General features: G+C 35.3%; 1 protein-coding gene and 1 long non-coding RNA gene across 2 annotated transcripts; both read left to right on the forward strand.

The window, feature by feature from the left end:
- Window positions 1-24739, forward strand: LOC114535769 (transmembrane protein 180-like). The gene is made up of 7 exons (XM_028557089.1): window positions 1-268; window positions 2164-2243; window positions 2472-2510; window positions 3230-3628; window positions 21821-21932; window positions 22539-22807; window positions 23710-24739. Exons 1-7 carry the CDS (start codon window positions 125-127, stop codon window positions 24149-24151), a joined length of 1485 nt encoding a protein of 494 aa, XP_028412890.1. The 5' UTR covers window positions 1-124; the 3' UTR covers window positions 24152-24739.
- Window positions 18542-20884, forward strand: LOC114535770. The gene is made up of 3 exons (XR_003688357.1): window positions 18542-18789; window positions 19037-19065; window positions 20281-20884. It is a non-coding gene; the product is annotated as an uncharacterized LOC114535770 (long non-coding RNA).
- Window positions 24740-24911: the final 172 nt, after the last annotated feature.

Here is a 24911-nt window from a genome sequence, read left to right on the forward strand (position 1 = left end):
GAGAGGAGACTAAATATAATAGTCAGAAGTCATCACTAGAAGTCATTGAGAGTGTTTTTGTTCGGTATGCCGTCTTTCAATTTAGGATCAGGAAAATCTTTGTTTTCTTTTCATTTTTTTCGCGATGGAGCCCATGGAAGTTGTCCGTATCTCGTACGGCTCTATCGCTCTCTTCTGGTCGATACTTCACAATGTCTTTCTCCTGTACTATGTTGAGATATTCGTGTCCGTCTACAAGATAGACAAGACGTCGTTTTGGATTGGCGAGGTTTGTACTGCGCTCTTTATTTACTAAGACACGTTATTTCTATTCAAATAACTCGTATGTAAGATTGTTTAACTCTGAGATATTTTGTTCTTCTTCCAATAATCGTATTTAACCTTGATATAAAAATCTTTTATTAAAGAATGAGATGTATTAAAAAACTGCCTCTAAAGATATACACCTGTTAAAAATCGCTAAAGCATGAAAGAAATAAACAAACTTTTACTTGTCACCATACGCTAGACCTAATGCTGTGTAGGAAAACCTTCAATATATACGTGGCTTTAATATTATTATATATTATTATTAATTACAATATTGCTGATGCACATAAAAGGTTCCTCCAGTTTGATTGGCTCTCTCAAGGGCAGTTTGTCCAAAATAGAATTAGCATGTTAAGTTTTGCAATCCCCAAGAAATCCCTTTGTATGTGTAAAAGAACATTTATATCTGTATGTGTAAAAGAACTTTAATATCACCTCCTTTACAAAAAAACTTTGAATTCAGATTTTGAGAATTTATTAATACCCTTCTGATTGAAGAACTACTATGTACTTTTAACATGTACTTTTAACAGTGGAATTCTTATTTACACATATGTCTCCCGCCGCAGAAGCTAATCTCTGGACTTGTCTCGACAACTGCTTAGTTTCAACCTGTTGTGTGGGAAAGTTAAATTAAATTATTTGAATTATATTGGTGCAAGTCATTACATAGCATTGTGATACATTAGGTATAACTATTTCAATTAATATTTGGCCTGTCATGTTTCCAGCGCATTTACCTTCTAAAGTTAAATGCTCAAGCACATATGTTTGAAGCAGGCCCTATATAAAAGAAGAGTTTGTAGTAGTTTTTAGGTTATTTTGCAGTGGAAAAAAATGTAAAATGCAATCACTCCAAGAAAGAAAATTGCTTGAAAAATGTTCAGGGTTGCTGCATGCCCTGAATAGGTGCACACTGAACACAGTGGTGTATGTATGTGAGCTCACACCTGATAGTCTCTTGAAAGAATACTATAGCAAGAATACACTTGCCCAAATCAGAACTTTGCAAATATTAAAATTGCAATTTATGTCTATTCTGTTAAATTATTAAAGTTCTAGTGGTTTGTTCCTTAACTCATACATCACATTTCACTGTTCAACAATATACACCTAATGTATGATCCTGAGGGAAATAGTGACTTTTGTTTTTCCAAGAGTCTGAATATTTCCCGAGAGGAAGTTGATGGAAACATTGAGACTCAAGGGAAAACAAAACTCACTATTTCCTGAGGTAGTGTATACGTTAATAAGTGTTTTGTTATATAGGGACAAAAACATACATGTTACACAACAATTTCATTTAAAAAAAAACCACTTTACTTTGTTATGAAAAGAAGCGGGCAACAAATTTTCACTTGTTTCCCTGGCGGGAAACATTGCATTTATTTAAAGTCATGTGACTATGAATGAACCAATCACATTTGAAATACATAGCACCTATATATAACAATTAATTAATACCTGGGCAGTGATTAACACAAGTTCAGGATGGGCAGAGGAAGTAAACGATTTATAAGAAATTTTTGACTGAGCAAAGTTTTTCACTTGAATTTCTTTTTAACTGTGATCTGTCGAGTGACCTGTCTGTGACACAGTGAATCACTGATCTCATAATTCACTGGATATGGAAACTATGAAGAAACTTTTAGCTCCATTAAAGTACATGCTTACATAAAATATCCTTGCTAGTGTTAACACTGTTTTGCATGACTGTGAGGTATTAACAAGAGAATTCTGCATATCTGGCAATACCATAGTGAGTTGCAATAACCTCTCCACCCCTGTATTTGCATGTAAATAGTTTTTGATTTGATAAAATAAGTATTTTTTAAAGGAAAATTTTTCTATTAGGCTGTCTTTCTTGTTTGGAATTCATTGAATGATCCACTTTTTGGCTGGATCAGTGACCATGGATCATTAGAAAATAACATGTAAGTTGATGCACTTTGGTTGATGGTATTGCCTAGGCAACTTTGTCACAAAGAATGACACAGTTGATTTATTAAGTCATTTAGGAGAGTATTGTGCAGTGTTGAGACATTGCATTGGACCATGCCAGGCCTTTATTATTATTATTATTTATTTGCACTATTTGGGGTCCCCCTGTATACCTGGAATGTACTTCATGTAGTGCTTATGCACTGTGATATTTTTTATAGTCATGTTGGCTCCATTGAAATTGTTCGTAAAAGAATAAGGTACAGTTGCTTAGCTGTGAAGATTTTATTATGATGCTTAATATGTTAAAAAATATTCCCACCAATTTCCACAACTTTTTGAGCTATGTAGACAAAAATATAATTTTTTCTCAGGGATGCTGACAGCTGGAGCAAGGGAGGGGGGTTGGGGGCAAAGATTACCTTTCACTTTAAAGGTTTACATTTTATCATAAGTAGAACTGTAGAAGTGCAACCAACAATTCAAAAAACAGTGGCGTAGCCAGCCTGACGATTTTGTCCCGCTATGTAAATTTCGAGTTATTATAATTATTCATGTCTTTAGAAATCTATTGTTTTCACAGTCAGTAAACATTAAAATATTAGCATAGCGGGACAAATCGACAGGCTGGCTACGCTACTGTCAAAAAACATGACAATCGACAAACTCCTAGCTGCTGAAATCATTCTGAAGCTAAAACGCGATGAAATTAACGAAGTTCGAAGTTCTACAAACGTTCTCTAGTATGCCCTGCTACAGAAATGCCACTTCACCAAAATCCCCCCCCCCCCACTTTACCCTCGCACCATTCCGGCGTGCCTGTTTCTTCTTGCACGATTCAAACATCCGAGATCAATTTGTCACTGTGAACAAGCTGTTGGGATGTAAAATGCATTTATAACCCAGTTTTCTTTGGTTTAAGCTGAAAGGTTTTAAACAACTGCGTATTGATCCATTCTTGTTTTGAATCACCCTCTAGAGCGCTGATGAAATTTAGTCCCGTATTTGTTCTGGGTTTTTTATCTTTCTGGTTCAGCTGGCTGCAACCTTCGCTACAATTTGTGATATGTCTTTGTATATACGATGCATTTTTAACACTTATCGACCTAAATCACTCAGCCTTGCTTGCTGACCTCGCTCTTAGTGAAGAGGAACGAACGAAACTTAACAGCTATTCATCATTTTTCTCTGCCATCGGTTCCACGTCAGTGTTCATATCCTACTATTTCTGGGACAAGGAATTTATTATCACGTTTCAGACGTTCTGCGTTTGCCTGGCAATTTTTTCATTCGTTGGTTTTGTTCTGAGCACCTCGACGTTGAAGCATTATTTTGAGAAAACGAGTCGCTCATCTGTCCTGACCTCGACAAACGAGAGGTAAGACTTCTTCCATATTTTTAGTTGCAAAACAGCGCCGAGAGTGGCGGGCATTATCATAGCTGGCGCCAAGGTTACTCTCTCAGAGTGCTTATGTATGATATATTCCTGTTCACCAGTAATCGTAATGGGGCTTATTCCCGTATAAATAATAGGGCCGTGTGTAATTGTAATAAGGCGAGGGTTCCAATGGCGCTTTAGACTAATTTTTGAGCGAAGTATCTAGAAGAAAATAAATACCTAAATTAGTGGGAATGCAAAGTTTGGCTTCGAAATTTTGTAAAATACGGAAAATATAGCCATGCGAAGTTGGCAAATTTTGTATACGTTTGTAATATTACATGCACGTGCGGAAATGTGTAACTAAATTAGTTACAAACTTCCGGCCGTAATAAAAAAAGTATACAAACTTTGCATGGCTATATTTTCCGTAATTCACAACAATTCGCAGCCAAACGTGCATGGCAGTTTTACTAATTTTAGTAAGCTCTTTCAAAAAATGTCCTTTTTATCGCCGAGGTAAGAAATTAGTCTAAAGCGCAAGTCGTCCATTCTCACATGGGTAACTCTCTTAAATTCGATTTCTTTTTGAAAGGGGAAGGGCGTGCAATTGTAAACTTTTATGCTTGAAACTTTGTTTTGAGCTGTGTTTAGCGTCTCATCAGCGCAGCTTGGTACATCTACAAACGAGATTACTACCGTATCTACGCATGTATGTTTGCTCTCACTAACCGCAAGTGGTTCAACACAGATCGAGCCACTGCATGTCTGTACGTGTGTATAGACATGCAGTAGGGCCACAGTGCTTGAACGACCACAATGGAAGTGAGCTTTGCATTATATGCTAATTAGCACCTATTATAGCTTTCCCAGAGTGCTCAACAACACCAAAGTGAAGGAGCGCGTGCTAAAAGCGTTATATTACCCATATTAAAAACTTCTTGTAAGTTAAAATCATATATATTTATATATCATATATTTATACATGATATTTATACCCTGATGTTCTTTTTGAATTTATTTTTTTAAACCACCCTCCTGTTCCAATGCGCACTCAATAGAAATATAGTATATACAATTTCAACCCTTTTGTTACTAAAAATGACAAACTATCATCATTCAGTGCATTTACGTGGAAAGGTCAGCACATATAGCTACGAGTCAATTAATTTATGAATTAGAGTAAAAATTACGGTTATGAAAGCACTACTGATAGTTTGCAAGAACTCAAAACAAAACTTCAAACTTTCCAACAAAAACATCGTTTTCCCTCACCAGAAGTAAAATGACTCCTTTATCGAACGATTCAACTTAATCTAATTTAAAGCTAGCTAAAACCTATTCAATTGCTAGCCTTGGTTATGGTTATTGTTGTTCTACTCACCTCCCGGGCATGCATGTTAAATCTCTACTCCTAAATTGCGTTAATATGACGTGTTATTTATTTAACAAGTTATGCAATACAGTAGGTGCGACTGGAAAGAAGTATCACTTCAAAGTAAGATCTTCACAATGCATCCGGTAATTTTACCATCCGAAAAAAAAATTACCAAAATAAAACTCCTTTTTTGAAAGATTCAACTTAATCCATAATTTAAAGCTAGCTAAGACTTATTCAAGCTAGCCTTGGTTATGGTTATTGTTGTTCGATATGGGTATGGGTTCAACTGGGCATGTTAAATTTCAACTACTAAATTGCCTTAATTGGACATGTTATTTATTTAACAAGTTATGCAATAGGTGCGACTGGAAAGAAGTATCACTTCAAAGTAAGATAAAAGCGTCACTTTAAATGTCAGATAAAACAATGTCTAGGTTGTATGAAAGCCGGATAGCGCTATCCACCGGACAGTGATTTTTTCAACCCTTCTAAAAATGCTTGAATGGCAATAAAATGTCAGCTTTGTAACCAACTATTGTTAAAGAGGATCTTCAATTTAGGAATACTAGGATTTGATCAAAGTTATATCCAACAACGGGCGATTTTAAAGCGATTGAAAAAATCACTATCCGGTGGATAGCGCTATCCGGCTTTCATACAACCGGCCCCTGTTGTATAGCCTTACATGCGTGCTGACGTAATGCATTTGAAACAGGATCGTATATAGTTTGAGTGAGTTTTCCTGACAAGAATCCATTTGGGAATCTAACATATAGAGATAAAACTAAAACAAAATGGCGCATCACGCGAAAAATACGGTGGAAAACTGGTTTTAAAAGCTATATAATAGTTATTTACTGAACAACAACGCTTGATTTGTAAAGAGAACACGTAAGATATGAGATCATGGTATCTCACCAAAAAGGGATATTGACCGGTTTTTCAGGTAAAATCATTTTTTTATGGTCATTAATGGCGGATGCAAGTCATTATAAGCACAAATATATTAAACAGTTGTTGACGGCGGCGTAACTAGATATTCTTTCTCTTCGAAATAGCACGCCAGGCTGATTACACTTCATTCATTGAATAAGATCTATCATGCACCTAATTGTATAACTTATTGTAACACCGTATTAGTTATTTAGGTTTCTTAATCCTAGCACTGCATAGCTCAATCGTCTTGATATCTTTGCTAACTTCAATATAATTGTTATACTACTGTACATCTGTTTAATCTTAATAACAAAATTGTACACAGGTTAATTAGATCAAACCACAGAAACGCCGCATATTGACAGAATCATGACTTTAAACAAAAAAGATCATTTGTTTGAATGGCAGATACAAAATGCCGAGCTGAGATAGCTTTGGATCTTACTTATTGGTCATTTTCCGGCATGTGAAAATGTGCCAGCGAGCATCTTGTACATTTCAAAACACCAATGTGATAAAACTTTGTATTTGGTCTTGGATTGATCAGATCGTGTTGGAGTCTACAACGTGAACGTGTCCTTGCAAAATCCTGTCCTCAGGTAAGTTTTTTATGTAGTCAAAATTTATGTAGTAAAACCTTGTGCCTACCTTACACAATGCCGCAGTCATATAACCGATCTTCACACACAGTGCATGACCGTGATATTTTTTAGGAGGTTCCAAATTTATGGCAGGGCTACGAACTATGAAAATCGTTGAAATACCTCGCATTTCTCGTTTCTTGTATGTTTTTGATTGATTTCCAAAGTGTTTTCTTTTTAAGCTTTTTTAATGATGAGAGTTCTGCGATTGGTTTTCATTCTAAGTCTTGTTTTGAGTTTGGCGATGGTGGCCAATGGATGGTGGCGTCGGCGGCGCCCACGCCGTCCAATCAGATGTCATCATTGGTACAATAAGTTAGGCTGGTATCTCAAAGGAACTGATCTCGGATGTTGTGGAAATTACCAGGGCTGTTGCAAATTAGCAACCAAAGCGTGCTTGGCGCATGACAACGCTTGCAGGTGTTGTGATAAATGGCACTGCGGATGGGCCTGTAAAAAAGCTCCTTCATGCGGTAAATGAAACGATCGACGCCTACATGAATTAATGGACGCATGGTTTTAAGGAGATGTAGCTCAGTAGAGCTAATAGTGAACATAGTAAAAACCGTGTTTTTTGTAATACTATTATTAAAAGCACAACAAGTTGTGACAGCATTCTAGACAGATGACTACTGTTCAGCCGAAAATTGTTCAATTTTGTTTGAGGAAAGCTTGAGCAGGGAGGGAGAGGATTATCTACAATGAGGAAACATGTAAATTTACAACCATCAATAATTAGTTTGAATACGCTCAAAACAAACATGCATGCATGTTTATTTAGTATAAAAGAAATCATGTAGCGTCCCAAAAACTCTCGTAAAAATTAATTTTTCCCACTGAGTCAACTGTTTTTTGTGCTAAAACAGCACTTAATAATCATAATATTGTATTAAACTTGAAATAGATGCATACAACAACCCCTCGTTATTTCAAACCAAGTACACAATTTCCGGAGCTAACCTGACCTAAACATTTATTATGAAATGACTCAAAACTGAAATCGGCCTATTATATTTTATCGAGTATAATTATTATAGCTATAATAGAACAGCTATATGCTACGAGTGTCGCGTGTATGGAATTTCCTCCCAGATGAACTACGTAATCCAGACATATTCTATAGTTTCCCGTCTCGTCTGTTTGACTACGATATGTCAGCAACATTCACAGTGTTCGATCACGAAAATCCACAAACGTGGAAAAGTATCTGTTTAAATTGCCATAAAGCAAGTCAGCTTACGGTCATTAAGAAATGCTGTTTTTACAGAATTTGCAATATAGCTCATTCTAACTTAAGATGAGTGCACAATTTCAACACTCTATAATCTAAATAATTTCACTCATTTGGTTACATGCATTTCTACCTTCGTGCCCGCTCGGGGATCGTAACATATTACAGACAGAAGAGGGTTTTTTTTTTTTGGTTTAAAGTATTCGAATAATTGTTAGCATTGATGATATGACATTTACAGTTCAATAAACCTAAGTGGAAAAACGAAAATTTGCAGAAACCGGGTTAGTTGCCTTCGCGAAGGGATTAAATTTATGCCACGAGTGCGTGCTTGAAATCAGACGGCTAGACTTTAAAGAAATTGTCTGTCGTGGTTTCGCAAGCTAGAAGAAGGTTAGAAGTATAAGTATATTCTCATAAGCTTTCTCTCGAATGGCCATTATTTAGTTTTTACAAAAACTCGTCGTAAAGCTAGTAAATCGAACTTTTATAAAGCTTGGCGGTCGCCCATGCCGCTGACCAGTCAACTTTGCGCAAAAATTAGCCTACTTTACGGACCTATTGCGAGCAAACTAAATGAAATAAAACTCTCATTTACGGCCATGTTCTTAACAATATAACAAAGAAAAATGTCATTTTTAAATTTTTCGATTTCCATTAAAAGCGAAGCTGCCACATCAGTTTGTATGAAAACTAGCCACTCCAGCTCCAGGTTCACTCGAACCGTCCTAACATCAACAATTTTTCCCAATTAGTTCCAAACAATATTTTAGCTTTTTCGCTGTTAGGGAATAATTTTATTCATAGTGAGCCAGTCATTTAGCTTTATCAACTCAGCAATCAAAAATTTCTGTATAACACTATAATCTTCATCAGCAAATAATTAAATAACCACGCACGCATATTAACTTTCGTGCATGAGTATAGAACAACAATAACCAAGGCATCTTTAAACCTGTAAAGGCAGTTTATTAAAAGACATAGCCCTTGGAAATAAAAGCCTTTCCTGTATGGCAACTTCCAATTTGACTTTCAGTATAATCGCAGAAAGTAATCGTTGTTACGAGTATTTTTTTGGTGACTTACAATTTGAAAATAGTTACTTAATTATGGTTCACATGCATGCATGAGAGCTTGTTAAATGTCGATGACATAATTGGACAAGTTATTTATTCAACAAGTTATAAAGAAACGACCGGAAGAAGTATCACTTTTGAGTAAGATAAAAGCATCACTTTTAGATGTCAAATAAAGCAATACCTAATTTACAACCGAGCTGAAACGACTACCAGTACAATCTTCCTGTTTATCATTTTCGTGAAAAAAATTGGCCAGCATGTAGGCTGTTGATTGTGCATATAATGATAAAACCTGTCTGTGTTTACTTTTGTCAATCGAGCACTAGTTTATAATCGTCTTGATACCTTCTCTCGTGTCTTCTGAATAAAACTAGGTCAACAAAGTCGGACACAGGTTAATTGAATGAAATCATAGCAGCGCCGCATTAGAAGCACCGTAACTTTGAGATAAAAAAATATCACTTGTTTGATTGGTGGATGCAACATGCCGAGCTGAAAGTATAGCTTTACATATTGGTCATTTTCCGGTATGAGAAAATGAGCCAGCGAGCATCTTGTACATTTCAAAACACCAATGTGATAAAACTTTGTATTTGAGCTTAAATTGATCAAATTTACTGGTGTGCGTACATGTATAAGAGCTGTCGGGTGCATGTATTGTATACCTGTATCACTAGTCCACTTTCATATACCTCAATTAGATAGCTGAGAAGAATGTGATTTCAGTCTCATACAGTGAGGTCAGTGCAATTGCGGACGCACGCTCGTTTAGTGTATGTAGTAAAGCATGATAAGGTTGGCAACTAAATTTTGAATATATGATACAATTTTACCAACAAAAAACATTGACTGAAATGTATAATATGACACAAAACTAAATAACAAACTTCATGCTTATGAACATTGCTGGGATGAACATTGCAATTACTGGAAATAAGTATCACTTCAAAGTAAGATTAAAGCGTCACTTTAAAATGTCAGATAAAACGATGTCTGCAAAAGTACATGTATTCAACTGCGCCCTGTTGAACACATGCATACAAGTGAATTGCCAAATAAAGCCAGTCATGACAAGCTCACGGCAAAGTCTGTAATGCATTAGTTTTTTAGTGACCCTGTATGCAATATATATGCACTGTATGCATGGTCAGAAATGCAGGTCGGTAAGCCGTTAGGCGTGTGGGCTATTTTGTCAACGAACTACACAATTTAATACAGATACAGCCAGATTATAAACAAACTGTTTTGCATGTTTTACTTTACGGGTATACGATCAGGAACAAACTGGTTATATCAAAGCCTCAATGGGCATATATTAGCGAGTTGTGCGGATGCTTCGGTGAGGAAAAATGATGTTTTTGTTGGAAAGCTATCAGTAGTGTTTTTATAACTGTGTATACTACTCTATAATTCATAAATGCACTCATTACGTATATGCCCTGACCTTTCCACTATATATCAGTCGCACGTTTATATATTTTGCTACTTGGTCAAAAATGTATAGGCCAACATGTTTGCTAAGCATGCGCGACTTAGCGCTAATTTAGGAAGTCGCCTCTAAGAAAAGAGTGGGGAACCATTAAAATTTGCTTTTTACTCAACCCACAATTGAGGAATCATGTTTGTCCACGTCCAAAACATCATAAATTTTATCGATTTTAACCGCTGCATGAAATTTGAGAGCAACTCCAGGTGCCCAAGTATGTTCCCGAGAAGAATATTTATGGTGGGCATCGTATTGGAAAGTACAATAACTTTCCGCTATCTTGTTTATTTTATCAAAATCACTAATGGAACTGCGGTACATGAATTATTTGTGTTCCTCTTGACCAATCACAATGCATCCGATAATTTTACCATGCCAAAAAAAATTACCAAAATAAAACTCCTTTATCGAAAGATTCAACTTAAGCAATAATTTAAAGCTAGCTGAGACTTTTTCAGGCTAGCCTTGGTTATGGTTATTGTTGTTCTATACTCGACTGCCCGGGCATGTTAAATCTCAACTACTAAATTGCCTTAATTGGACATGTTATTTATTCAACAAGTTATGCAATACAGTAGGTGCGACTGGAAAGAAGTAACACTTCAAAGTAAGACAAAAGCGTCACTTTAAATGTCAGATAAAACAATGTCTAGGTTTGAATCAAGCTGAAACAACGCTAGCAGTGCAAACTTTCTGTACATGCATCATGCAGGTGAAATGCGTTATTTTTTAGTGATCCTGTGTGCAAGATAGCGCTGTATGTAGCACAATATATAAACTGACAACTGTTGTATAGCCTTAAATGTTGACGTAATGCATTTGAAACAGGATCGTATATAGTTTATGTGGGCTAGTATAGCCTGGCCCCAGCGTTATTTTTATAAGGCGAGTTTTCATAACGAGAATCCAGTTAGGAATCTAACATAGAGACAAAACTAAAACAAAATGGCGCTTCACGCGAAAAATACAGTGGAAAACTGTTTTAAAAGGTATAAATTAGCCATATAATAATTATTTAAACAACAACGCTTAATTTGTAAAGAGAACACGTAAGATATGAGATCATAGTATCTCAACCAAAAAGGGATTTTGACCGGTTTTTCAGGTGAAATATGGTCATTAATGGCGGATGCAAGTCATTATAAGCACAAATATATTGAACAGTTGTTGACGGCGGCGTAATTAGATATTATTCTTTCTCTTCGAAATAGCACGCTGGCGGATTACACTTCACCCAACTCATTGTAACACCGTATTAGTTATTTAGGTTTCTTAATCCTAGCACTGCATAGCTCAATCGTCTTGATATCTTTACTAACTTCAATTACTCAAGTAATTGAATAATTGTTATACTATATCTGTTTAATCTTAATAACAAAATTAGACACAGGTTAATTAGATCAAACCACAGAAACGCCGCATATTGACAGAATCATGACTTTAAATAAAAAAGATCATTTGTTTGAATGGCAGATACAACATGCCGAGCTGAAAGTAGCTTTGGATCTTACATATTGGTCATTTTCCGGCATGAGAAAATGTGCCAGCGAGCATCTTGTACATTTCAAAACACCAATGTGATAAAACTTTGTATTTGGTCTTGAATTGATCCGATCGTGTTGGAGTCTACAACGTGAACGTGTCCTTAGAAAATCCTGTCAGGTAGGTTTTTTTGTAGTCAAAAATTTAGGTAGTAAACCTTTTGCCTACCTTGCACAATGCCGCAGTCATATAACCGATCTTCACACACAGTGCATGACCGTGATATTTTTTAGGAGGTTTCAAATTCATGGCAGGGCTACGAACTATGAAATTCGTTGAAATACCTCTCATTTCTGGGATTGTTCCATTTGTTCCTGTCTAACACACATGTATATAGAAAAAACAGAACGAACTAATAACCTGTCAATTTGAGGTCTAAGTTGCATGGCTATCTATTGATTTCTATGCTGTAATGCATTATTTCTCTCAAGTAACTAAAAGTGTGAATATATCATTTTTTCCTTTTTAGATTTTCAGCAACCGCCAAAAAAATTTGTCGAGGTAAACAATGTCTCACTGAATTAAAAAGTAAATTTTATTTCATCATTTCTTTTATTTACGTGTATATAAGGAGCTTTTAGTTGAACTATACGTAAATATATTGCCTCAATACTATATAACTGCATTAAAGATAAGCTAGATTTATCAGTTATCTATCTAACCATTTATGCATTTGAAAGCAAAAAGGGGATTTTGCTCAACCTTTTAAATTTTCTTCCCGTTTCTTGTATGGTTTTTATCGATTTCCAAAGTGTTTTCTTTTTAAGCTTTTTAAATGATGAGAGTTCTGCGATTAGTTTTCATTCTAAGTCTTGTTTTGAGTTTGGCGATGGTGGCCAATGGATGGTGGAACACTTGCAAGTGTTGTGATAAATGGTACTGCGGATGGGCCTGTAAAAAGCATGTTTCATGCGGTAAATGAAACGATAGACGCCTATACGTTAATTAATGGACGCATGGTTTTAAGGAGATAGCTAATAGTGAACATAGTAAAAACCGTGTTTTTTGTAATACTATTATTAAAAGCATAACAAGTTGTGACAGCATTCTAGACAGATGACTATTGTCCAGTCGAAAATTGCTCAATTTTGTTTGAGGAGAGTTTGAGCAGGGAGGAAGAGGGTTATCTACAATGAGGAAACATGTAAATTTACAACCATCAATAATTAGTTTGAATACGCTCAAAACGAACATGCATGCATGATTATTTAGTAAAAGAAATCATGTAGCGTATCGCGAAGGAAAATAGAATTTCGCCCATGTTTCATGGTAAGAAAAGTTTCCTCATAATTCTCTGATTACAGTTTAAATCGTCTTTGCAGTCCCATAAACTCTCGTAAAAGTTAATTTTTCCTACTGACTCAACTGTTTTTTCCTAAAAACAGCACTCAATAATCATAATATTGTATTAAACTTGAAATTGATGCATGCAGCAACTCTTCGTTAAAAACTCAAATCGGCCTATTAGCTATATTTTATCGAGTATAATTATTATAGCTATAATAGAACAGCTATATGCTACGAGTGTCGCGTGTATGGAATTTCCTCCCTGATGAACTACGTAATCCAGACATATTATTCTATAGTTTCACGTCTCGTCTGTTTAACTACGATATGTCAGCAACATTCACAGTGTTCGATCACAAAAATCCACAAACGTGGAAAAGTATCTGTTTAAATTGCCATATAAAGCAAGTCAGCTTAGGGTCATTAAGAAATGCTGTTTTTACAGCATTTGCAATATAGTTCATTCTAACTTAAGATGAGTGCACAATTTGAACACTGAAATGTGAATATTTTCAGTCATTTGGTTACATTTCTACCTTCGTGCCCGCTCGGTGATAAACAGGATTTTTTTCGAACGCGCCCGCAATTTCTTGTACTGCGTTGACTAATTTCTGCCTGTGCCCGTCGATCTTTTTCCCGAAACGTAAAATAGGCTAGCGAGCATATTACAAAACCTAGTGTTCCTGATCAAATTCATTAGATCGTGTTGGAGTCCTCGACGTGTATGTTCTACTGCTGAATCTTGGAAGCTATAAATGTCAGATGGGTTGGGTGAACCAGTCATTCAGCTTTAAAAATTCCTGCGTGTATAAAACTATAATTTTCATCAGCAAATAATTAAATAACCACGCATATCATCTTTCGTGCAGGTTAACCATAATTAAGTAACTATTTTCAAATTGTAAGTCACCAAAAAAATAATGGTAATAACGATTACTTTCTAGGACTATACCGAAAGCCAAATTGGAAGTTGCCAGGAAAGGCTTTTAATTCAAAGGGGCTTGTCTTTTAATAAACTGCCTTTACAGGTTGAAAGATGTCTTGGTTATTGTTGTTCTACTCATGCATGAGAGCTGTTCAACAAGTTATAAAGAAACGACCGGAAGAAGTATCACTTTTGAGTAAGATAAAAGCATCACTTTAATATGTCAAATAAAACAACGCCTAATTTACCTAATCAGTACAATCTTCCTGTTCATCATTTTCGTGAAAAAAATTGGCCAGCATGTAGGCTGTTGATTATGCATATATCGAGCACTAGTTTATAATCGTCTTGATATCTTCTCTCGTGTCTTCTGAATAAAACTAGGTGAACAAAGTCGGACACAGAATGATTGAATGAAATCATAGCAGCGCCGCATTGGAAGCATCGTGACTTTGAGATAAAAAGATCATTTGTTAATTTGATTGGCAGATCAACATGCCGAGCTGAAAGTAGCTTTGCATTTTACATATTGGTCATTTTCCGGTATGAGAAAATGTGCCAGCGAGCATCTTGTACATTTTAAAACACCAATGTGATAAAACTTTGTATTTGGGTTTAAATTGATCAAATGGTGTTGGAGATTGAAGTCGTCAACGTGAACGTGCTATATACTTCTTAAATATACTAAATCTTTTCATCAGGTAAGTTGTTTAGTGAAACCTTTTGTCTACTGCGTATAAGTCTTACTTTTATATGTTCATGCAAATCACAAATTTGAGGAGGGATTCAATTAATTCGTATAATTAGACTCTTTGTAATGTATACAAACACTTTAAATGTTGTATAATTATAATGTGTAGTGAGCGTAACATTTGTGGTTAGCTATATATTATTCACAATATAAGTTTTAAAATTACATTTGCTTATATTTGCATGCCAACTTCAAACGACGTGTAAATTGCTTTAACTCTTAAGCTAAACTTTTAAAATTTTCCTCTTAGGTCAAAGGTGCAATTTTGAACGGATTTTTCAATAATTATAGCTTTTTCTAAGATGGCAGCCTTGCGATTGATTTTTGTGGTCAGTCTTGTTCTGAGTTTGATTGTGTTAAACACTGACGGCTTGTGGAAGCGGCGTCGCCGCCGTCGTACACGTCGAGGGTGTTGGTACAATCCTAAAGGTTGGTTCCTCAAAGGTTCTGACTATGGATGTTGTGGAAATTACGCAGGCTGCTGTTGGTATGCAAGTTTAGCGTGCTTGGCGCATGACAAAGCGTGTCGCTGTTGCGATAAATGGCATTGTGGACCGGCTTGTAAGAAAGAGAGTTCGTGCGGTAAATGAATTAACGTTCACGTATTAACATGGTCTTAATGTGATGTTTATAGAACGTAGTACAATCGATGTTTCTGGTATTTTGTAATACTCTTATTAAAGGCATAAAAAGTAAATAGTTTGCACTAGTTTTCTTTCAACTGAAACGTTTTCTTAATTAGGATTTTATCCTCACCAAACAAAGGTGTTGGAAATATATACATATGCTTTATCGACTGTTTCTATAGAAATCTATTTTTGCATCCTTGGAAACTATATGCGTGGATCACTACAGTTTAAATATAAACTGCATGATGTATCTAAATTTTACATGTTTCAGGCGTGTGCAGGCTTAAATCTTTGTGCAAGACATTTTTTGTTGAATATTTATAAATTTCTCACCAAGTTTGAAGCCTGGGTATAACCAATTTCCGCTTTGTCGCGTGCATGCAGCAACATTTCGCCATGCTGTTCAAACCAAGCAAATAATTTTTCTAACTTTTTTTCCTTCATTTTAACCCTGTAACATTCATATAAAGATTAAACAGAAATCACTTCGAGAACAGATTGAAGGAGAAAATGTCACTTTTGCTTCTTCACTTGTAATATTACTTATTAACGACGAATCATGCATGCCTGCAAAACGACTTGTATAGCATGATGCGAAATAAAAATCGCCTAGCACGTTCCGTTCTATAAAAGTTTTCTTCATTATTCTCGTGTTTCAGCAGTCCATTTTCTTATAAACTTTGGCGAAAACAATTTTCTGAATGAATCTTCTGTATTCTCGCCAAAAACCACCTTTGTTTCATCGGTTACATGTTCCGGTTCATTATAATTTTTCCGGTAAGGAAAAATGGTTCAGCGAGCATATTGACATAAACTTAGTGTTTATTATAATAACTTGTAGGTACACCACGTAAGTATTAAATACTGCAAAGTAAGTAACTACATGTAAGTACATGTACATGTACTACATGTACTACATGTACACCATGTAAGTATTAAATACTTGCATGCAATCATACAAGAAAATTATAACTTAGTGTTTGTTAAGAACTTGATCATATCGTATTGGAGTCCTCAACGTAAACGTGCCACTGCAGAATATTGTCCTCAGGTAAGTTCTCATAAAACTCTATGAAAAGTTTTCTTTCTAAACAGACCATCCCGATATTGAGTCATCCCTCCTTAAATATATATCCTCACATGGTATTAAATTAGTTTTTCAACTATAGTCAAAAGTGCTAATTATTGTGCTTTTTTCTCATAGCTATAGCTATATATATAGTTTCCGTGCTTTAGTATAGAAACCTTTATGAAGGGTGATATGCATGTGTTTTTAGAATTTTATCTTGTTCAAAATGTTTCATATGAGTTATATCCATCGCAATATTACAAGCACCTAAATTTGCAAGTTGAGGGCCATCACATTATAGTGGTCACTCTCCAAAAAGAAGCTTTTGGGAGTTATGAACGCCAGATGAGAAAAATCCGCTACCACAAATTTTGAGAATCAATTAAAGCAGGATGAAAATAGTTAGCTTCGTATAGAGATGAAACACCAGGGTTTTACTTTTGTGATCGACAGCCCTACTTTTTATAAACTTTGTTGCATTTTTTTAAACCTTGTAGTTTTGCCTCGGTTGTGACGTCTTCCTTTCGTGCATGCTCACAGCCGTAGATGAAGTAGTGTTCAAAGAAAAGTCGAAAAAGTGCAAAAAACCTTTTTCCTGAGCCGAGTGTATATTCAAAGAAACCACTTCAGACTTTGTTTACCCTTAAAAGCCTTGAACCCCTTGAACCCCAATATATAAAGACTGCAGGTAGCACATGATGATTAATTGGAAAGCTAGCTCAAACAGTATGTACAATATAACGCGAAACAGAGTTTCTCAGCTCTAAGTTTAAGATCAAACACGCGCGAGCATGAACCAAAAATCTAAAAATGAAACTAGCTATATATCATAGCAACTTTTTTTTTCTGCATGGTCGCTTTCTTTGGAATCTAGAAATACGAATACTGTTTCAGGATTCAAACAACTTAAACTTAACGCATTAAAAGAGGTGTTCTTTTATAATGTCTATATTTGACTATATATGTACTTTATATCGGGTTATTTTTTGTAGCCTAAGGACAAACTTTAAATAATGTATATATAGCTGTCATACATAAACATGCAATAGGTTTCAACATGACATAATCACGACGCATACAATTTGCTGAAATTTGCCAAGTTTCTCGCGTGTATATAGCTGCTGTATGTATATGCAGTATAAGTATTTAAAGAGGCCTTTTTAAAATTTTCCTCGCAGGTAAATATTGCAACGTCTTTTTTTCATGATGGGAGTTCTGCGATTGGTTTTTATCTTGAGTGTTGTTCTGTGTTTAACGGTGATGGACACCGCTGGGTTATGGGGACGAAGGCGCTCAAGCCTTGCAGTTAGGTGTCATCATTGGTACAATAAGTTGGGCTGGTATCTCAAAGGAACTGATCTCGGATGTTGTGGAAATTACAAAGGTTGTTGCAAACTTGCAAGCAAAGCGTGCTTGGCGCATGACAAAGCGTGTTTGTGTTGTGACAAATGGCACTGCGGATGGGGCTGTAGGAAACATAGTTCGTGTGGCAAATAAATACTGCCTTTGGCGAATACGGAATGATATAACATTGTCTAGTTAACGTAGTATAAATTTTTTGTATAATGCTGTTATTAAAAGCATATCAAGATGTGATGACATTTTTTATAAGTATAATATCCTGATATACGAACATCGTCAATGCCAATTTCCCGTTTTACTCGTTTTTCCTTATGTCATGTTATATTAGATAATGAAACCTAATCAAAACTAAACTTGTTTTGGAGTACTAAGCGAAGCCAAATAAAAATTAGAATCACGCTCATATGTTGTATCCATTATTTTTCTCTGATTGGAGTTTAATTCGCGTTTGCGATTCATGTACTCATGCATCATCAATACTGACGACTGTCTGTTGCTGTTACTTATCTCCTGCCGATAAAGACACTCGAAAACTTGTTTTGATCATGGCTTGTAAATTTTTAACATTATTTGCATACTTATATTGTACTTTTTATGAAAATTTATGCATTCTGATTGGGTCACTGAAAATGTAAACAAACTTGCTGATTGGTCTAAAACGAAATTCCCCCTTGTTACTGTCTTGCTGATCTCTTTCCAGCCTAAAAATGGGCCTGCGAGCATTTTGCACACCGGCATCGTGATTTTTATTATATACGGCAAAAATCATTAAACTTTGATAAAAGTGATCAGATCGTGTTGCAGTCTTTGGCCTGAACGTCATAGCAAAGTCCTGTCCTCAGGTAAGCTCTTGAAAGAATTATTAAATTGCACGCGATATGCATTTTTACACGCATGGTTCTTGCCAGGGAAGCAGTCACTATGGTTATACCTCTCGCTATATTACTATTAGGGACTGGGCCATGAACTGCACTAATTTTTTGTTGCTATAAGTTTTATATTCATTGCTAGTCAGGGTTTAAATTATTGTTATTACATATTTTTTTTCAAGTTGTCTTAAGTGTGAATTTTTATTGTTTTTTTTTATAGTTGGCTGGCAATCGGAAATTTTTTTTCAGGTAAGATATGTTAGTATTTCATTTCATGTAAGCTATCAAGGGCCATCACATACCGGACACGATTCATACATAACATGTAGCAACCATTTTCTGTTTAATTTTGACTAAAAAATAGAAAATAACCAATATAACATACGAGGAAATTATATCTTTGAAAGTTACAGCGTTTTTAATTTTTCAAAAAGGCAAATGGTGGTCAACGATATCCTTAGTGACAATCATGCACAAAGATTCTTGTGTTGAAAAAATCACGTCCGGTATGCATGCATGTCTTTGCCCGGCTTGGGGCCCAAATTTTCAGTTTTCGTAAGCACATAAATTATATTTTGAAAGAAAGTCGTGAAGCTGAGTTTTGACAACAAATATCAATGAAAATGTACTGTTGTTATAAGAATCCTCAAGATTATTGTAACAAAATCAAATTTGTTTGCTTCCAAACACTCGAAAACTTGGGAAAATTGCGTCCGCTTTTGGTCTTCACGGCCCGAGTTTGACAATTTTTTTGTTGTACACATGAAATATCATTAATTCCGTGCATGTGTGTATATCCAGTGCTGTTGGCATACAATATTAGGAAGAAAATTTTACTGAGGTGGATAAAAATAGATCTACATGCTGCATGAACGTGTTATAATAATTACAAAATTAATGTTGTTGTTACATAAAAAATCATTAATTTCGTGCATGTATGCATACCCGAAGCTGTTGGAAGACAATATTAGGAAGAAATTTTCACTCAGATGGATGCAAATAGATCTACATCCTGCTTGAACGTGTTATAATTACAAATGTTGTTGTTCCAGACAAAGAAAGCACTTTCAGTCTAACTCCAATTTGCATAACCTTGTTGTTGTTAACCTTGAATTACAAAACAAAGGCTATCCGGTTTTGAAAACAAATTCTCTACGAATATTTTATGATCCTGTGCTTTCAATACACATGCAGTCAATAAGCGATAAGGCTGAGAGTTTGTTGATTTCATCCATTTACAAACTGAAGGTGCATAATTGATATTGCTTAAGTGGTATTTACGTAAGAATATTTCTCCATTTCCTCAGCAACCCTATTCTATTTCCCCCTATTGACCTTTTTATTAATTAATTCAATGTCACGAATAAATAAAACTTTAAACAAAGCGTTGTCTTATATGTATTTGTATTGCATGATATCAAAAACAGTAATATAATTGTTCATCTTTTTGTATTTTCGTCACAGATAAAAAAAAATATTGCAGCTTTTTTCATGATGAATTTGCGAGTGGTTTTCCTTTTGAGTCTTATTCTGTGTTTGGCGGTGATGAACACCGCTGGACTTTGGGGACGAGGGCGCTCACGTCGTAAGTGTCGTAATAATCCGCTAGGCGGGTACCTCAAAGGATCTGATCTCGGATGTTGTGGAAACTACAAAGGTTGTTGCAGACTTGCAAGTAAAGTGTGCTTGGAGCATGACAAAGTGTGTTTGTGTTGTGACAAATGGCACTGCGGATGGGATTGTAAAAAACATCATTCGTGTGGCAAATGAATTGACACTCACGGGAATACTAACTAACATTGTCCTAATATATGTTGTTGTTGTTTTGTGAATATACTAACAACTATTTTATTTTTGTAATGCCGTTATTGAAGACACATAACGAGATATGGCACCATTTTTAATAACTATTGTAATGACACCTAAATTTTTCAATCCTGTTTTACTTTTTGCCCTTATGTGATATGGTAATTCATAAAACGTAGCATAAACCATGTTTTTTGATAATAATAAACTAGTATTACAAATTGTAAGAAATGCTGCGCGTGAATACACGTAGTGCCTTTATCTTCTCCTAGGCATCCCTTGGGTAGTCTTCACTATAGTAATGGCAATTTTGCGTGTCAAAAACTTGATCTTGTTTATATTATGATAAATGTAAACAATATTTTATCGTGGTTATGCTGTAGTGAAAATTCTTTCCCGGGTTGAGATCGCACATAAGTGAGAATATGAAGCATTACGCATTCGCATGGGGTGAAACCGCAGTACTATTGTACGTGTGCTCAAAAAATCGTCCTGACAAACAAAAATCGCTAAAATCGAAATGCACGTCAAGAATGTAGGTTGTGATAACAGTTTGTGATAAACAGGTTGTGATAGTTGTCCAGTATTGCTCAAATCTTTTTCTTTATGTAATGTAGTTTTTAGTGCAAACCATGTTTTTGTAATACTTAAAAATATGATAAGTTGCGACAGATTTTTAAACACCCTTTCTCAGCAAGCATTATTTACTTCTGTGTTACGTTCTAATTTATACGCGATCAAATTTCGATGCCTATTTCCTATTGCTATAGGCTGCAGCGATTCTTATGGAATTCAAAAAAAATTTCATTTTAGGCCAATCAGTTACCCAATTGGAATGCATAAATTTTGACTACTTCCGGTAAGATGGTACATTATTTACCATTTTACATGAAGTATTAAAAATTTAGGCATTCTAATTGGCTTTCCCTGAAAAATGTAAATAAATATGGCGATTGGTATTCAAGGACAAGAGAATCTCGCCATGTTGAATGTATTAGAATTGTAAGGAAAATCATTTGTAAAAGTCATCCAACATGGCGACGATAACGTAAATTGTACTATCTGGTAGATAGTGTTTTATCCACCGTTCGTACAACCGCTCCCAGGGCGCATGAGATAACAGTACAACTTAAAGGTACCTTTTTGCTGATCGTATCTTTATTGATTGATATAAAGTTTGAATTTTTATTTATGATAGGCATGAAGTTGCGACTCGGCATAATTCGTCCTCTCTGGCATTGAAAAGATACGTTAAGCAGCTGTTGGGACATAAAAATTTCTGGTGGTTCACTGCTATGAATTTAATTCAGGTAAGTGGGGTAATATATAATGTAAAACTTCAAAAGTTATCTTCTGTGTATACCTAATTCCTGATTGTTGGATCAAACACGATAATCGCACTTGTGTTACTATCATGAATAATCGTACATTTGTTGTTATCGCTATTCACAATGCAATATATGAATCATTGTTATTAACAACGGGGAATTTCGTTTAAGACCAATCAGCAAGTTTGTTTACATTTTCAGTAAACCAATTAGAATGCATAAATTTTGACTACTTCCGGTAAGAATGTACATTATTTACCATTTTACATGAAATATTAATATGCCGATTAGGTTGAAACGAAATTCCTCCTTGTTTTTGTTATTAATTGTTAGTAATGATAATTTATTATTAATGATAATAATTAATAAATTATTATAATTAATTATAATAACATTGCGCCGATCAAGCAGTTGAAAGAAATATTGGTATTGGTACTGGTATTGGTACCCAATTCTGCGTCAAAGAAGGCGGTCAAGTAACCGACAGTTATCGTTTCATACTAAATGTTGTAGCAAGTATTTTTGCAAGTGCTATCCAATTAGGCCATCGAAATCCGAAAATATAACCGCATGTGCAATTTCTTTCAGGTCTTCCACTGTCATTTTAACAGCAATTTTTTCCCGTTATTTTTGGACAAATTGCTTGGTCATACACTTTCACCGAAGTCAGCCGCATTTTTACTTGGTCTTTCGTTTGTGACACCTCACATCAATAACCTGTACTTTTTAACGTTGTGTCGTCGATTCGGTGCTTACATAGTTATTAGGTGGTTGTTTTACGTCAAACTCGCGCTGAGTTTGGTTATGTTAATGCTGGGCCCTGATTATACAACATTATTATGTATTTTTATCGCAAGGTGAGTGTGTTTACCTTCTTATGCCTTCTTATGCATTATGACATTGAATGCTCTTGCATAACCACAAAACCAGCATTTCCTGCTAGAATTGCTATGTTTGTCTCGATTGTTTTTGCTTGGATTCTGGTTGTTCTTTGAAGATGCGTATTGCACTGCTCTAAACCGATCAGATTGCAGGAATTTTTTCATATGAGATGCAAGAGTTGGATCTCTCTTTATATGTTATGAAAAGCAATATTTTCACCCGTATAGCCTACATTATACACTTAATGTATGCTCCCGAGGGAAATAGTGAGTTTTGTTTTCCCAAGAGTCTGAATGTTTGTAATGAGTATGAAACATTGAGACTCGAAGGAAAACAAAGTTACAAAACTCACTATTTCCCGAGGTGTAGCGAACGTGTTTTGTTATATAGGAACAAAAACATACATGTTACACGACAATTTCATTTCAAAAAACTTTGTTGTGACAAGAAGCTGGCAACAATTTTTCACTTGTTTCCCTGGCGGGAAACATTGCATTTATTTTTTTATTAAGTCATGTATGTACGAACGAACCAATCACATTTAAATATACAGCACCTATATAACAACACCGTTTAATTATTGTGGTATTGAGAAACTATACGACAAATTGTCTGTCAGAAACACTTTATAAAGAACAATGCATGAAATGCATTGCACGCATATTTGATTTACATCCCCTCTAAAAGATGGAATAATTACTTTGCATGGTTCCAACAAAATGCATGAAATAATTTTAATTATGATTCAAGATGGCGTCGTGAATTTGAGCTTTTCTTACATAGCGTACTGCAAACTTTTTCTTATACACCGTACTTTGCAGTTCATTACGAGTCTCAGTTTTTATTCATTTTCTGTCTATTCTGTTTGCAAATTTAGTAATCGTGTTTTCACGGAAGGGACTTGTAAGCTTCTCAACCTTGTCATCAGTGATCTGGTTGACGAAGATTACGTCATACATCATAGAAAACAAAGCATCTCTGCGCTGGTATTCGGCACTTCCGCATTACTTTCGAAACCAGGCCAAACACTTGCGCCTCTTTTGGGAACATGGCTGCTGGCCAAACAGACTGGATACTCAATATTTTACTCCGACGAGGTCTCGGGAACTCACAGCTCTGATTTATTTTTGGACGAGAAAAACTTTCACGATAGAACCGGAAATGACGTTAAATATGGATGTTTTCAAGTCTTGGTGTATGTTCCAATAGTTTGTGCTATATTACAGATTATCTTTTGGAGTCGTTTCAAATTGCATGGTAGACGCTTGAAAGTTGTGACGTCACAGAGGATTGGTGCCGAAATTGGGGGTGCTGTATAAAGCATAGTTTTGTCTACGGAAAATTTTCTATTTTAAATATTTTTACTAAAGTAGAATTTTTAGATAGATATATTTATCAGAGTATCGAATTATTATATAATAAACTGCATTTACTACACACGCAGGCGGGTACTGCCCCATATTAAGGTCCGTTTTTCGGTGTCTTAAGAATACCAATATTTTCACATGAAACTAAATTTTGAACCTGAAACATGTAGTGAACGGTGACATCGTTGTTTAGCGCGTGATACTAATTCTTACGGCTATTTTCGTTCCGAATATTCCTTTCTCATTTTTAAACGTGACTATTTCGAAATTTTTTGTTGAGGAAAACGCCCATGGACGCGTCACTTGCGCTTTAGACTAATTTCTTTCCTCGGCGATAACAAGGACATATTCTGAAAGAGCTTACTAAAAGAAATAAAACTGCCAAGTTTGGCTGCAAATTGTTGTAAATTACGGAAAATATAGCCATGCGAACTTCACGAATTTTGTATACTTTTGTATTACGGTCGGAAGTGTGTGTAACACATTTAGTTACACATTAGCGCACGTAATACAAAAGTATACAAAATTTGCCAACTTCGCATGGCTATATTTTTCGTATTTTACAAAATTTCGCAGCCAAACTTTGTATTTGCACTAATTTTAAGTAAGATCTTTCCAGCAGTGGGGATTTATTTTCTTCTTGTTACTTCGATCAAAAATTAGTCTAAGGGGCTGTTTACATGAGCCCGGTTACCCGAGATTCAACGAAGCG

Source organism: Dendronephthya gigantea, unplaced genomic scaffold (genome assembly GCF_004324835.1).
Source record: "Dendronephthya gigantea isolate DGI-Jeju-01 unplaced genomic scaffold, DenGig_1.0 000123F, whole genome shotgun sequence".
Taxonomy (NCBI): domain Eukaryota; kingdom Metazoa; phylum Cnidaria; class Anthozoa; order Malacalcyonacea; family Nephtheidae; genus Dendronephthya; species Dendronephthya gigantea.